The sequence below is a fragment of the Scylla paramamosain genome, chromosome 18, assembly GCF_035594125.1.
Source record: "Scylla paramamosain isolate STU-SP2022 chromosome 18, ASM3559412v1, whole genome shotgun sequence".
Taxonomy (NCBI): domain Eukaryota; kingdom Metazoa; phylum Arthropoda; class Malacostraca; order Decapoda; family Portunidae; genus Scylla; species Scylla paramamosain.
Window position 1 is genome coordinate 11440270 of NC_087168.1, and position 14119 is coordinate 11454388.

The following is a 14119-nucleotide window of genomic DNA, read 5'->3' on the forward strand; positions in this document are numbered from 1 at the left end:
CTTGGGTCTTTATAATCCTATACCTGTGTTGCTGCTTTGACTTTGTTCATTGGTAACCAGAAAATAAGATAAAATTTATATTAACTAACTAATGAAAAAAAATAAATAAATAAATTAAAACATTTAGGTACTGTAGTTATCTGAATATTCGTTCTATAGATTTCAACAGAAATTCACAGACACTAGTTTATAAAATATCGTAATATCTGTCTTTCTAACTGCTGTCAGATTATAATTATGTAATATACAATGAATTTCTCTGAACAATGAATTACACTGCATTGAGGTAAAAAAAAAAATGTGTATGTAAACTTATCAACAGCACAGATTTTTTTCCAGTAGTAAATGGGTTACAGACTACAATTATACGTAAAAAAAAAAAAAAAATGAATAAAATAAAAAAATAACACTTTTATATTTCGCATTACTTAAGATGTTCTGAAGAATCTCTCAGCATTAAAGTCTGCCGTGAAATACACGAAAATAAGACTAGTAAGATAATTGAAACAGTCATTCTTCAGGAGCATTACTACCACTAGCCTCTGCTCGTATTTCTTGAGCGTTTAGGGGGATTATCTCATATGCTTTGCCGTTACGAAACTCTCTCAGGTCGCGGCGCACTCCAGGAGGCGTGTATCTCTCCCGAACATGACTTGCATTCCGACCCTTACATCCCTCGCACCACAAAACGTCAGACTCTGTGATGGCCATGCCTTCCCGCCACACCATGCACTACGTTCTCCCCGGGGCGTGAAGATGGCAAAAGTATGTGCCAGCTATGCATCATTCCTATGTAGTCTCTCTCTCTCTCTCTCTCTCTCTCTCTCTCTCTCTCTCTCTCTCTCTCTCTCTCTCTCTCTCTCTCTCTCTCTCTCTCTCTCTCTCTCTCTCTCTCTCAAGTTCTTTTCTGTCTATCTATCTATCTATCTGTCTATCTATCTTTCTCTATTTTCCAGACAATTAATAATATATGAATTTGTGCAGACTAGTGATAAGTCTGTGTGTTTTGTGATTGGAGAAAATGTAATTATGAAATATGATTACATCTCAAAAAAAACAAAAAAAATGAAGCATCGTACGAACAGATCAATGCATTTTGTTGAAGAACGTTTAATTCAATAAATGAAGTATTGCTTCCAAATGATATATGGAGTTCATTTATGCTTCTATTCTCACCATATAAAGACAGTAGAATCAGAAGTCGTTTACCATAAAAGCATAAAGACATTTGTTTCCTTCATCACGTAAATATTTTTTTGGAAACGCTGTTCACATGGTTTACATATTGAAGGCTCTCATTACTTACTAGAGTTGAAGGTATTTGTTCTTCATTTCATTACTGTTTGTAGTCGAGAGACAGAGGCATCATATTAAGATGTGGATAGATAGTGTAACTTAATACCACTTAGTATTCGAGAATGGAGTGTTGTCTTCGGCGAGATAAATTCATCCAAATATTGACTCGCCCATTATCTTCGCGAAGTCTGTGGGGAGACATTGACTATCCAGAGAGGCAGACACATCACTTCGTTTATCTCTATTGCCTCTGTGATCTGTATATTCTCTCTCTCTCTCTCTCTCTCTCTCTCTCTCTCTCTCTCTCTCTCTCTCTCTCTCTCTCTCTCTCTCTCTCTCTCTCTCTCTTTCTCTGTGTTTTCTTTTAAAACCACACACTCACACACACACACACACACACACACACACACACACACACACACACACACACACACACACACACACACACACACACACACACACACACACACACACACACACACACACACACACACACACACACACACACACACACACACACACACACACACACACACACACACACACACACACACACACACACACACACATATACACAGATCTCATCGCTTTCTTAGTGTGTTGAGAATCATTAACTCTCCCTCTAATTGCAAACGTAAAGATTGTCTTTCTCAACAGCCGAAGTGCATTACTAATCAGATATTGGAAGGGTGTGGGGTTGTAGGGATGAGGGAATGCGGGGCATAAGAAATTAAGAAATAATGTTATCGATATAGGGTCTTCATTTTCTTAAAAAGAAAATGTCATAAGTAAAGAGACCAGAGGTTTTTCCATTGTTTATGTCTTACCCTTTCCATCTTATCGTATCGGTAAGTGCTTACAACTATTACTATTGTAATTGTTTTGGAAATCATTAACACAGTGTTTGAAATGAGTGAGGGCCATGACAATTAGCAAACACTGCGAGGATGAAAGTAATTGTAAATATTAAAAACTCACCCTCTTCCTTGAGGACTGCAGGAGTGGCTGGTTACGAGGTGGTGGTGGTGGTGCTAGTGATGGTGGTGGTGGTGGTGGTGGTATCTGCTGCTGCCTCGCCGCGGTTCACGTCTTTCCTCACGAGGAACGTACCAGAAAGTCTGAACCCTTTTGTTTGTGTGACGACAGTAACTGTGAAATGACTCGCCTTGATCTGACGGATAAGTTAACAAGAGATGGTTGAGTCTCGCCTGCTGGAATGACAGACGGCGGGATGGCTGAGGGAGGAATAGCAGGATGCTGCCGCACTCACCTCACCGTAAACTGCAGGAAACCTGTTATAACTGTTTTCCTTGTACAGCCACACGGAAACCTCTGTCTGTTAATCTTCCTTGCTTTGATGCCTTTTCACAGTTACTAAGATGTGATATTTCAAGTTATATATTTGGTGCTTTAGTTTCCTCAGTCAGTCAGATGCTGAGAGTGCCAGGTTCCTCTAGCTCAGTGTCTGTGAGGTGTGCTTTCGGACCCCTCCAGTTGGAAGCAGAGTGGGAGACACGCGACTCTGAGCGTTGGAGGAACGGGGATGTGGTCCGCGCGACGGTGAGCGGGAGAGTGAGGTGGCGAGGATGGCGGCTCACTTCTCTTCCCCGCCAGCCAGTCCGGCCCAGCCTCCCCTCCCTTGTGTGACTTTTTTTTTTTTTTTTTTTGCGAGTGTATATATATTATGTCTCCGTGTATTGGTTGTGCTGATATGATGGCGTTAATTACACCTTTCGACACGTATTGCTTCAAATAATGATTTTGTTCGTAAAGGAGAATTGCACTCATAAATGTCTTGCTTTTGTCAAGTGGTTTAGCGTCATCCCCCCCCTCTCTCTCTCTCTCTCTCTCTCTCTCTCTCTCTCTCTCTCTCTCTCTCTCTCTCTCTCTCTCTCTCTCTCTCTCTCTCTCTCTCTCTCTCTCTCTCTCAGGCACACACACACACACACACACACACACACACACACACACACACACACACACACACACACACACACACACACACACACACACACACACATACATAATTAAAGAGACGTACATTAACTTTTGTAATAAATATTCGACGCGTGACATGGTTTTGCCAGCTAGTCGCACCTCGGCCTCTCGGGGTTTAGGAAAGACACTCCATTAGTGCCAGGCGGGGGCACCTTTATGCTTGCTGCGTGACATCAAAACACAGACTTTTATTATGAACGGGGCAAGGTGTGGATTATAAACAAATGTTATTGTTATCATTATTTCTGGAAGGAAACAAGTGAATATTTATATATCAACCACAGAAAATAATTTGCTTAAAAATTAATAGTGATGAACCGACTCCCACATAAATATTCTGTACCCATTTTATTATATTTTGTGGGAATACTTAACTTATAAATCTCAGAATAGTATGAATATTTGTCAGATTAGTAAAGCTGTCAGTATTTCGACGATTCCAGTGCTGAGTCACGTTCTTTGAAAGTTAATTCGAATTAGAGACCATTATACATACATCAAAGAAGTAAGTAGGCTTGATCATAATTACAAGTGATGCCCACCCCATGATGCTGTGGGCGGCTCAGGGACAGGTCACTTAATACTCCTCGTCGGCGTCACATCTCGGTGAAGCATCATCTAACGAACCCACGGCAGAATATTGTCCTTGTTTTATTTGTGATAAAATTAAATGAAAACTCACTTAGTTGCATCATTTCACTATAAATGAAGAGAAGCCTAATTGTATTTGCATTAGATATATTTGTTTTATTTATCTATTTAAATATTTTGTCTGCGATCACAATAAATTTTCTATCGAAAAAAATATATGGCTTTTAATTGTTTGTTTTCTTCGTTTTAAATTACTACTGAATAATCTAATGATTTGGATCACTGCGTCATGGACAGTTTACAATTTCCCTGTTGTATTTTTTTTTTTTTATCTTGACTCTATATTGTTAGAGATTTTATTTGTTATTGTTATACCTCCTCTGTGCTGCAGAGAGTCGAGAGTTAATTGTTTCAAAGTGTTCATTTGCTCTTGAGTGGCTGCTGCATAACCCGAGACACAAGCTGTTGCGTCGGCACTGGAGTAGTGACTGGCTGGGATGGTGTAATGCACGTTGTGTGGCGGCATTCTGCTCGGCTTGGACTTCTCAGTGGATGTGTATATGAAATGAAAAATAATCTCTCTCTCTCTCTCTCTCTCTCTCTCTCTCTCTCTCTCTCTCTCTCTCTCTCTCTCTCTCTCTCTCTCTCTCTCTCTCTCTCTCTTTCAGAACATTTCAAATTCCCGTCACTAAGTGATGTTTTTCTTTCCAAGCTTGCGTCAGATATTACATACATTCAGGTTTTCGTAATTAGAACACTTTTGTATTATATTTTCATTATAATAGGGTAGATATTGGAGCGCTGCTGTCACCATTTTGGCCTGTATTAGCTTGCCTCTCGACTCTCATCCCTGCCTGCTAATGGCTCGCTGTTATAGCATGCTGCCGCAACGGCTCCCGCCCGTGCCCACACAGGATGCCTGTGGCGACAATGATGGGTAATTTGGGTATTCTTGGGTGACATAACGATGGGAAAATGTTCTTTATTAACCGTTCAAAATTATACGTGCGCACACACACACACACACACACACACACACACACACACACACACACACACACACACACACACACACACACACACACACACACACACACACACACACACACACACACACACACACACACACACACACACACACACACACACACACACACACACACACACACATTGTGAAATTAAATACAAATTAGTGAGAGTGGGAGGAAAATTTTAGAAATAAAAACACCGGTAAAATACCTAACGTTAGGAGGGCAGATTTTGAGGGATTAAAAAGGTACCTCAGAGGAGTTGACAGGCAACGGACGCAGGGGGAGGGAAGGTCCAAGGAGTTATGGGAGATAAGGCAAGGTGAGGGATGTGAGATGAGGTGTGAGGGTGAAGGGTAGGAGGAGGCGAGAAGGGTACGGAAGGGTTGGAGGAGTGAGAGAGAGGGAGATATGTGTAATTATGTCGGAGGGACAAGTCATGCTGAGATGGGCGAGGTGAGGTCGAGGCGAGAAGATGGAGTGGAGAGGATGGACGGGGTCGAGATGAGATTAGGGGAAGTGGATGTAGATGAGATGTATAAATATTTCGTTGATAAATTACATACAGGACAGTTAGCAAACATACCTTATAGAGCAATAAGATCACAGAAAAATTATCCTAAATGGATGATAGGGATGGAGGCAGGGGGAAGAGGTTTTAAGGCCACATTATGATAAATTAGTTAGAGCAGACAGGAGGTTAACGAGGAAAGCTAAAAACAATCATTCTGAACGACTATTTTTAACCGTCTTCACCCAGAAAAACATACAGGAAATGCCGAATAGTTAGGAGATGTTTAAAGCAGAAGAGAATGAGAAGCTGATAGATATTATCATCATAGGAGATAGATCATTATCAGGAGATAGTGGAACAGGAGATAGATAGGCTGAAAAGTTCAAGTCACCAGGACCAGATGAAATATATCCCAGAGTACTTAAGGAATGCAAAGGGGTTATTAGTGAACCGTTAGTCTCTGTCTTTAGGAAATCACTTGAGTCAGGTGAGGTACCGGTAATGTGGAGGCAGGATAATGTAGTACCCATCTTTAAGAAAGAAGATAGAACTTTAACGTCTAATTATAAACCTGCCAGCTTAACCTCTACTGTAGGTAAATTAATGGAGTCAATAATAGCGAAGAACATTAGGGAGCATCTAGACAAACATAACTTGATAAATTAGTCACAACATGACTTCACGAAGAGGAAGTCTTGCAGTAAGGTTTACGAGGCGGCAGACAGTGGGGATAGTTATGACATCCTATATCTGGACTTTAGTAAAGCGTTTGACAAGGTACCCCATCAGAGGCTCCTGAGAAAGGTTAGGGCGCACGGGATAGATGGGAGGGTGTTAGACTGGATAAGGTCGTGGCTAAGCGACAGGCGACAGAGTTGTAATAAACGGCTCTAAATCCGAGTTTGATCAAGTAATTAGTGGTGTGCCACAGGGATCAGTATTAGGGCCATTGTTGTTTGTAATATATATCAATGACTTGGATAGTGGGATTAGGAGTGATGTTAGTAAATTTGTGGGTGACACGAAGATAGGTAGATTAATTAGGTCAGAATCGGATGCCATCGCCTTGCAGGCAGATTTGAATAGGATGAACGAATGGACAGACAGATGGCAGTTTAACATCAACAAATGCAAAGTACTTAACGTAGGTAGAGGAAACCCACACAGTAGGAACACAATAAATAACGAGGCTCTGGTAGATTCAGGGTACAAAAATAGATTTAGGAGTTACAATTAGCTCTGAACTACATCTAAGAAAGTAATAGCCAGAGACCGGAAATAGGGCAAATAGGGTATTGGGATTAATTTTTAGGTGTTAAAAATAGAAGCCTCGAAGTAATAATAAAGTTATATTTGTCGCTGGTCAGACCTCATCTAGACCACGCTGTGCAGTTCTGGTCCCCATACTGCAGGAAGGATATAGGTCTATTAGAATCAGTACAAAGGAGAATGACTAAAAGGATACAGGGGATGAGTAGTATTCCTTACGAAGCGAGACTGAAGCTGTTAAATTTGCATTCTTTAGAGAGACGTATAGGTTAAGAGAGGACCTGATAGGAGTCTTTAAATGGTATAAGGATTATAGCAAAGGCGACCTAAGCAAAATTCTTAGGATCAGTAACCAGGATAGAACAAAAAATAACGGGTTCAAGCTTGAAAAATTTAGGTTTAAAAAAGACAGGAAGAAATTGGTTCTCAAATAGAGTGGTAGATGAATGAAACGGACTCAGTAATCATGTTGTTAGTGCTAAGTCATTAGGGAGCTTTAAGAGAAGATTACAAAGATTTATGGATGGGGATGATCGGTGGAAATAGGTAGGTATGATTCATACAGGGACTGCCAAGTGTAGGCTTGATGGCTTCTTGCAACTTTCCTTATTTCTTATGTTCTTATGTTCTTACACATACACACACACACACACACACACACACACACACACACACACACACACACACACACACACACACACACACACACACACACACACACACACACACACACACACACACATGCGGTTTTTAATAATTTAGTGTCAAATCCGCCATTTAGTGCTTATAACCTTAATTTGTGTACTTAGTAAAACAATTGTACATATAACATAATTCGCTTTATTGAGTAAGACAAAGTGTCTTATTTTTTCTTATCTCTTTATCTGCAAATCGAACATATTCTGTCCTACATTTTTTTTTTTTCAGAGTTCACAACGATAAAAGTGGCCATACCTTCAGAAGATTTAGATGATGATAATATTTATGTAACTAAAAAGTAGGAGAGCTACTGCTAAAGAGATTTAATTTGTCAGTTTGAATGTTTTTCCGAATTCATCATATAGGTGAAATATTGAATAATTGTGACAGCGAAGTATGAAGTGAGAGAAGTGATCTCCTGAGTATTTTCTGATTCAGGAACCATACAGTCCACTCTGGCGGTTGGCTGTCATTCAGCACGTTGTCCTCTTCCTGAAAAATAGTACTCTTTTCATGAATATTACACACACACACACACACACACACACACACACACACACACACACACACACACACACACACACACACACACACACACACACACACACACACACACACACACACACACACACACACACACACACACACACACACACACACACACACACACACACACACACACAGACAGACAGATAGTACTCTTTTCATGAATATTACACATACACACACACACACACACACACACACACACACACACACACACAGAGACAGACACGCAGAGAGAGAGAGAGAGAGAGAGAGAGAGAGAGAGAGAGAGAGAGAGAGAGAGAGAGAGAGAGAGAGAGAGAGAGAGAGAGAGAGAGAGAGAGAGAGAGAGAGAGAGAGAGAGATTGGGCTGATGTAACAAAAAATACTGAGATCAGTGTTTTTAAAGGAAATAAGGGTCGAGGCAGGGCTGAAACTAGTCTTCTGAGAAATAATTTAAACTTTGGCTGAAGACCCTCAAGCAAACAGATCTATCGTAATGCCTCTAAACCATATAGTTATTTGCTCTTTTCACAGTCGATTACTACAATACCGTAACGTCATGCATGTCAGTTTGACCTCATAAGTAATGAAAAACTAACGCTGAGTGTCTCGTGAGTGTCTTGCAGACGGCAGTACTGCATCATCAGTCACACCAGACTATCTGTAACAGAAAATAAATGTTTTAGTTTTTAAGAAGTCAAGTTTCATCGAAACTGCTTGAAAAATTAATTAATCAAATATGAAATAAATGATAATGCATGCTTAATTCAGTTCAGAGTTTGACATGGCTTGCCTTGTAATTTTTTCTTTCTTCCTGTTGACAGGCAAAGATATTTTACTTTCTTAAGGGAAGGCGAAGAGACAGTGCACCATCTGGTTATTCTTGTCTTTGTTTCCTCAAAAGGCGTCTGTTGAAGCAGCGGATCATAAAATTTTTGGAATTAGAGAAAAGTTCGTTTAGTGACCTATGCACCTTCCTCCCAAAGTATTGTATGTATTAGTAGTTCAAGTGCTTAACTGCTCACCCTGAAACAAGCCCAGTGTTGGGTATGGTGGACCCCTCGTGGTCGTCATAATGGACGGAATCGACAGTTACGGTCTCTTCAATGTAGTGCGTGTAACAGATCATCTCATGTTTCTGTTAAGGCGTCACAACATTAGTGTTAGACTTTATCTGAATGATTAAGATTTGAAAAATAAATCATAATTATCAATTAAGATGCCATGAAAATTTCTTTTATTAACTTTAATTTCAAAACCAACCTTCATTCACTTGAGCCAACCTGCACCGCCCACTATCCAGCAGGTGAGACTGAATGAAACTTCAAGACAGTGACGATCTTTGCGAGGACACAACTTCAGGAACTTGAAAAAAAAGATAAAATTGAATAAGAAAAGAGTGTAAACAGAGGATTCACCATTACTCTTGGTTGTTTTTAGTTTCTTCCTACACATACTCGTACTCGTTCAGGAAACTAACTATTAATAATGTGATTGTTAACCTTTCAATGGAAAGTAATTTTCATTAATAATGAAAGTAATCTTAATAGGTATGGAAAACAGCAACTGCAAGCAGGTCGAAATCCCTACATTACTAATTTTCAGTATCTGTGTTTCCCGCAAAAATCTTATTGATCGTTGTAAAGTCTTGCAAAACCAAAACATTTTGCTTACGAGAGATGATTAATCGAGGAGAAGAGTGTTCCCCTTCACATTCGTAGATCTGCAAGTCGCTCCTTTCCTGTGATATACTGCTGGGAGAGTCACGACCCCCCATGGTGGCCGCAGGGACTTCACAGCTTTTTCGCTGGTAGAACGGGGAGGCGAGAACGCTTTCTTCGTTGCTCGGCATCACTATTGCGTCCACTTGTAAGACGTCCACTTCTGTAGAAGATTTTTTTCACCATTACAACAGGACTTCCTAAGGGCTGTGAAGAATGTATTCACCAAGTTCCAATAGTCACCTGCAATGTTGGGATTCCTGGCCCAGGTGGGCTGACTGCTGGGTCTTGGTGGCTTCTGCACCTGCAACTCGAGTAGGTTGGGTGTATGCCTGCAAAGTGGGGACACTTTGCCCTTACAGTCCCCGGTGGTATCCTTGGCATCCGCCATGCCCCTGCGCAACGCGGTGCGGCGGTGATGTTGATGGAGCAGGAATGCACACACCAGCACTGTCACCAAGAGAGTGTTTTGTATAGTTTGTTGATGTACGAAGCCTTCCGTCAGTATATACCATACCAGTGCAGTAGGCAGCAGTCATTTGACATCCATCGAAACTGTGCACCTTGGAATAAAGAGGAACTTTCGGTCTTCGCTCTGGTCTCGATACTCACAGATAAGGAAGATGCACCACACGACGATGGTGACCAGGACGCCCACGGGCATCTTGAGGGAGGTCTGGCTCACGTCAGGCAGTTGGCAGTGCTGTCCACTGAACCCCGCCGGGCAAGAGCACACATAGCCTGAGTGTCCATTTGCTAAGACAGAGTGTTGTATCAGAGAAAGAAAGACAAAAAATTGTAGAGGTATAGACAGTATTGAGGAAATATCACTAGTAGTCGGTTTTAGGTGTCATTCACCAGCAGTGCATCCCGCTGAGGACTTTAGCATTTACCTGGCTGAGTGTTGAAGCATGAGCCGCCGCTAAGGCAAGGTTGCCATGCACATTCGTTCTTGTCCTCACACCTCAAGCGGTCCCTACTCAGCACACGGCCCTCCCCACACCTGCAGCAGCGGTACTGCGTCACTCACACTTATATTATGCTAACTACAGATATACACATGCACTGAATTATGAGTAATATGATCATAGAACAATGAGCATCGGCCACCGACCCACAGTGGTAGGATCTCCAGGTATCGATACAGGACAGCGGGGATCTGCAGGAAACGTTGGCACAGGCCGACGGTGCGACACAGCCTTGCTCCACACCTGTGAAGGCGCTAGCCTGGCTCCAGGGTGTGCTGTTTACAGCTGGCGGAAGTGATGCGCTTCGGCTCGAGATGCGCAGGTCATCGATGCAGCCTGTTGGAGAACACGACTCTTTTTTTTTTTTTTTTTCATTGTCTCAACACGTTTTGTGTGTTACACTAGACACGAGCAATGTCGAGATTTTGTTTAGGTAAAGTCTTACCGTCAAAATAATCGTTGTTGATTTTAAGAACTCCCGTGTCCTGAAAGTATGGAGACCCGCCCACGCGGACGCCCTCCTGCTTGTCCACATTCAGCAGCTGCTCTCCTTCCAGCACCAGCGAGGCGTTGTACAGGTCGCCGTCCCCGTCGTCTACTTCTAGGAATGTTGCCGAGCCGTACCTTACATGATAAACTCCTTGACAACCTCGGTCAAATTAATTTTTACTTCTTCATAAACCACAGGTGAAAAAATAATATCGATCTTGTAAGGAATAAGATGCATTATTTTATGACTGTGTAAGTTATCGACCAGTGGAGTGTCGTAAGTGTAAATTCAGGTGATCAGAAACACCAAGGTCACTAAAATGTTTCGTAAAAAGTATTTACGTTTAAAAAATGTTAATGTTTCCATGCTATTTGAAACGAAAATCTGCAGTAGATTTATATATTTGAAATATCCATAAATTTTCATCATGATAAAATAAATCAAAGACAGTCTCTCTAAGTAATCAAAACAATGTTTTCATTACTTATGTATGTTAATTACATCACAAGTCATTAAACATGGACCAGGTTGAGGTTCACTGAAATGTCAGTCTATAGCTTATATTTCACAGAGAGCCCTACCTTGTAGCAATGAGGGAGTGCCAGTGACCATCTGTGAGGGCGGCCCGCGACAGGCACAGCGTGGACGGTGGTCTTGGCTGAAGGTGCAGCACCACACACAGGCGGCCGCCTACCAGCTGTACCGACCAGCTGTCCCGGCCGTGCTGCGATGACAGCACTACCAGCTCGCCTCTCCTCCTCAGGGTGCGGAACCTGCGGGAAGGAAGTAGTGACAGGAAGTGGCCGCGGCCGGCAGCTGCAGCACAGAGCCTCGTAAAGGTGTCCACGCGTACCTGAGGGTGATGGAGGTGGTGTAGGCCAGCGGTGAGAAGGAGAGGGCCAGCTTGACATAGCTGTTGGGGAGAAAGGTGGTGGGCGTGGTGGGCGAGGCACAGCCCGGGCCGCCCCACCCTGGCTGGCATTCACATCGCAGGGACCCCGGTGATCCCTGACATCTGTAGAATATATAAGGAGTCTTATGACATTTACAGTTTTTGGTTAGAGGTAAACATAAAAAAAAAGGACTTTCTCAAGTAGGAATGCAACATGGGTTTGCCATCGCGTTAGGTATATTAAATTTTACTTATTGTTGTATTATTTCACGCCTTCATCAGCCAGCTACTTATGTAACGCCAGAGAAATATATGCCTATAAGAAATATTTAGACGTATACATCAATAGAAACTGATATGAAACGCACTAACCTGCCGTGGAGACCACAGTGGAGATGGTTGGCGTGGCAATCTGTGGCAAGACATCCCGGACTGCTGGCTCTGCTTAAAACGCCGCTCCCCAGATCCACTAGCTGCGGGAACCACTTAGCATGAGGTGAAAATGTGGAATTCTTAAAATAAAAAAAAATAATGAATGTCTGTTTTTAAGGTATCTTTATGATGATAACTGATTCAGTAGACTTCAGGGACAGGAAGTTAATCTATAACAATTTTCTTTCACATGCTGATATCAAACTGATATCACTTAACATTACCATTCATTCTTCACTACTCAGATTTAAAACCGATTATTCATCGGTTTTGGTGAACAAAAATTTCACATCTCTTGCATGAGACTTACCTCTCCGTTAACCCTGAGGTTCCTGATGCAGCCATGGAAGTGGGTAGGCTTTAGTGGCGCCATCTCTTCGACTGTAAAGGTGGTCGCAGGTTGCGCCAGTCCGCCCAACTGTAGCACCCCGCTTGAATTGAGGATGCGGTCGTTCCGCGGCAGCCTGGCGGCCGCCCGGCACACATAGGCTTCGGGAAGTATAGGAGTTAACGTCCGGTTCCCAGCGGAAGAAGAGGTAGGTGTTTCGTCCCAACTGTCACCTAAACACAGGTCCACGATCATCTCCACCTGCTGCGGGTAGAAGGAAGCGTGTGTGTGTGTGTGTGTGCATGTGTGTGTGTGTGTGTGTGTGTGTGTGTGTGTGTGTGTGTGTGTGTGTGTGTGTGTGTGTGTGTGTGTGTGTGTGTGTGTGTGTGTGTGTGTGTGTGTGTGCGCTCTCCCACCGCCACATAAGGGGTGGACGGACGGAGACATTCTCTAACCTTCGTGAACTCAGTGCACCTCACCTCGTCCTTCCAGATGAGGTCAATCCTGTGCCATGTGTTGTCAGCCAGGGAGGAGGAGGAGTTGAGGATGAGGGTGACGGGACCGCCACCCAGGTCCAGCAGCAGAGCCGGCTGTCCCTGACGAAGCTCCAGCAGCAGCAGGTCACGTTTCCTTGACCCGTTCCCATTTTCCTGTTCTGGACCAGAGTAAAGCAGAGCGGCAGTCCCCGCCATGGTCAGCACCTCTAAGCTCACGTGTACCTCTACACAAAGTGGGATTGGCGGCACCCACGCCCACGCACCTGCGGGGAAGGGACTGGCGCTGTTCTTTTCGGTTCTGCTGCCCTCAAAATGCCTGGTGAGCACCTTGCAGCGAGAACCCCACGTGCCGTAAGGACAGATGCACCTGAGAGTGGGAGAGAGAGCGAGAGAAACATTGGGAGGAATCAAGCGCACGATCATTCATGTTGGTGGTGCTGGGCGAGAACAGTAAAGCTTGCTGGTGTTTAGGAGTGCAAATAAAGTAAAAGACTTTGATGTCTTCCAACAGCATATAGCATACTTTTACCTGCCGTTTCAGTCTCCTATAAAAAGTGAGTTCCCGAACAAATTCAGCAGACTAATTGCGTGAACAAAGTGGTTCCAATCCTCTTTTAGGAAAAAGCTATTTGTACCTTACAGAACTCTACTTTTACCCTAAACCTCACTCTTGAACAAGCTTCGGAAAACCTGCCAACGTGTTTTCTTTACCTAGTGCCTGAGGATGTGCTGAGGCACTTGCCACCATTGAGGCAGGTGTCGCGGGTGCACGAGCTGGCTCTGATGGGTGTGGCGGTGCTCATGCAGCCACAAGGACCCCTCACTACCACCCGCGGTCCCACCACCGCGGAAGAGTTGGCGTCCACCA

The 14119-nt window shown here is 43.1% G+C and overlaps 1 protein-coding gene across 2 annotated transcripts; it reads right to left on the minus strand.

Annotated features, from left to right (window-relative positions):
• Nucleotides 1-7537: 7537 nt before the first annotated feature.
• Nucleotides 7538-14094, minus strand: LOC135109100 (putative neural-cadherin 2). Of its 2 annotated transcripts, XM_064020160.1 has the most exons (16): nucleotides 13963-14094; nucleotides 13234-13618; nucleotides 12737-13018; nucleotides 12367-12467; nucleotides 11956-12117; nucleotides 11684-11875; nucleotides 11058-11236; nucleotides 10759-10948; nucleotides 10538-10647; nucleotides 10257-10400; nucleotides 9888-10094; nucleotides 9598-9807; nucleotides 9187-9288; nucleotides 8949-9061; nucleotides 8523-8584; nucleotides 7538-7887 (listed from the first exon to the last, which is right to left on the minus strand). In XM_064020160.1, the coding sequence occupies exons 1-13, from the start codon at nucleotides 14052-14054 to the stop codon at nucleotides 9248-9250; spliced, it is 2295 nt and encodes a 764-aa protein (XP_063876230.1). In that variant the 5' UTR covers nucleotides 14055-14094; the 3' UTR covers nucleotides 7538-7887; nucleotides 8523-8584; nucleotides 8949-9061; nucleotides 9187-9247. The 2 variants fall into 2 exon arrangements, with proteins under 2 accessions (XP_063876230.1, XP_063876232.1); XM_064020162.1 differs by lacking the exons at nucleotides 7538-7887; nucleotides 8523-8584 and adding an exon at nucleotides 8724-8831.
• Nucleotides 14095-14119: the final 25 nt, after the last annotated feature.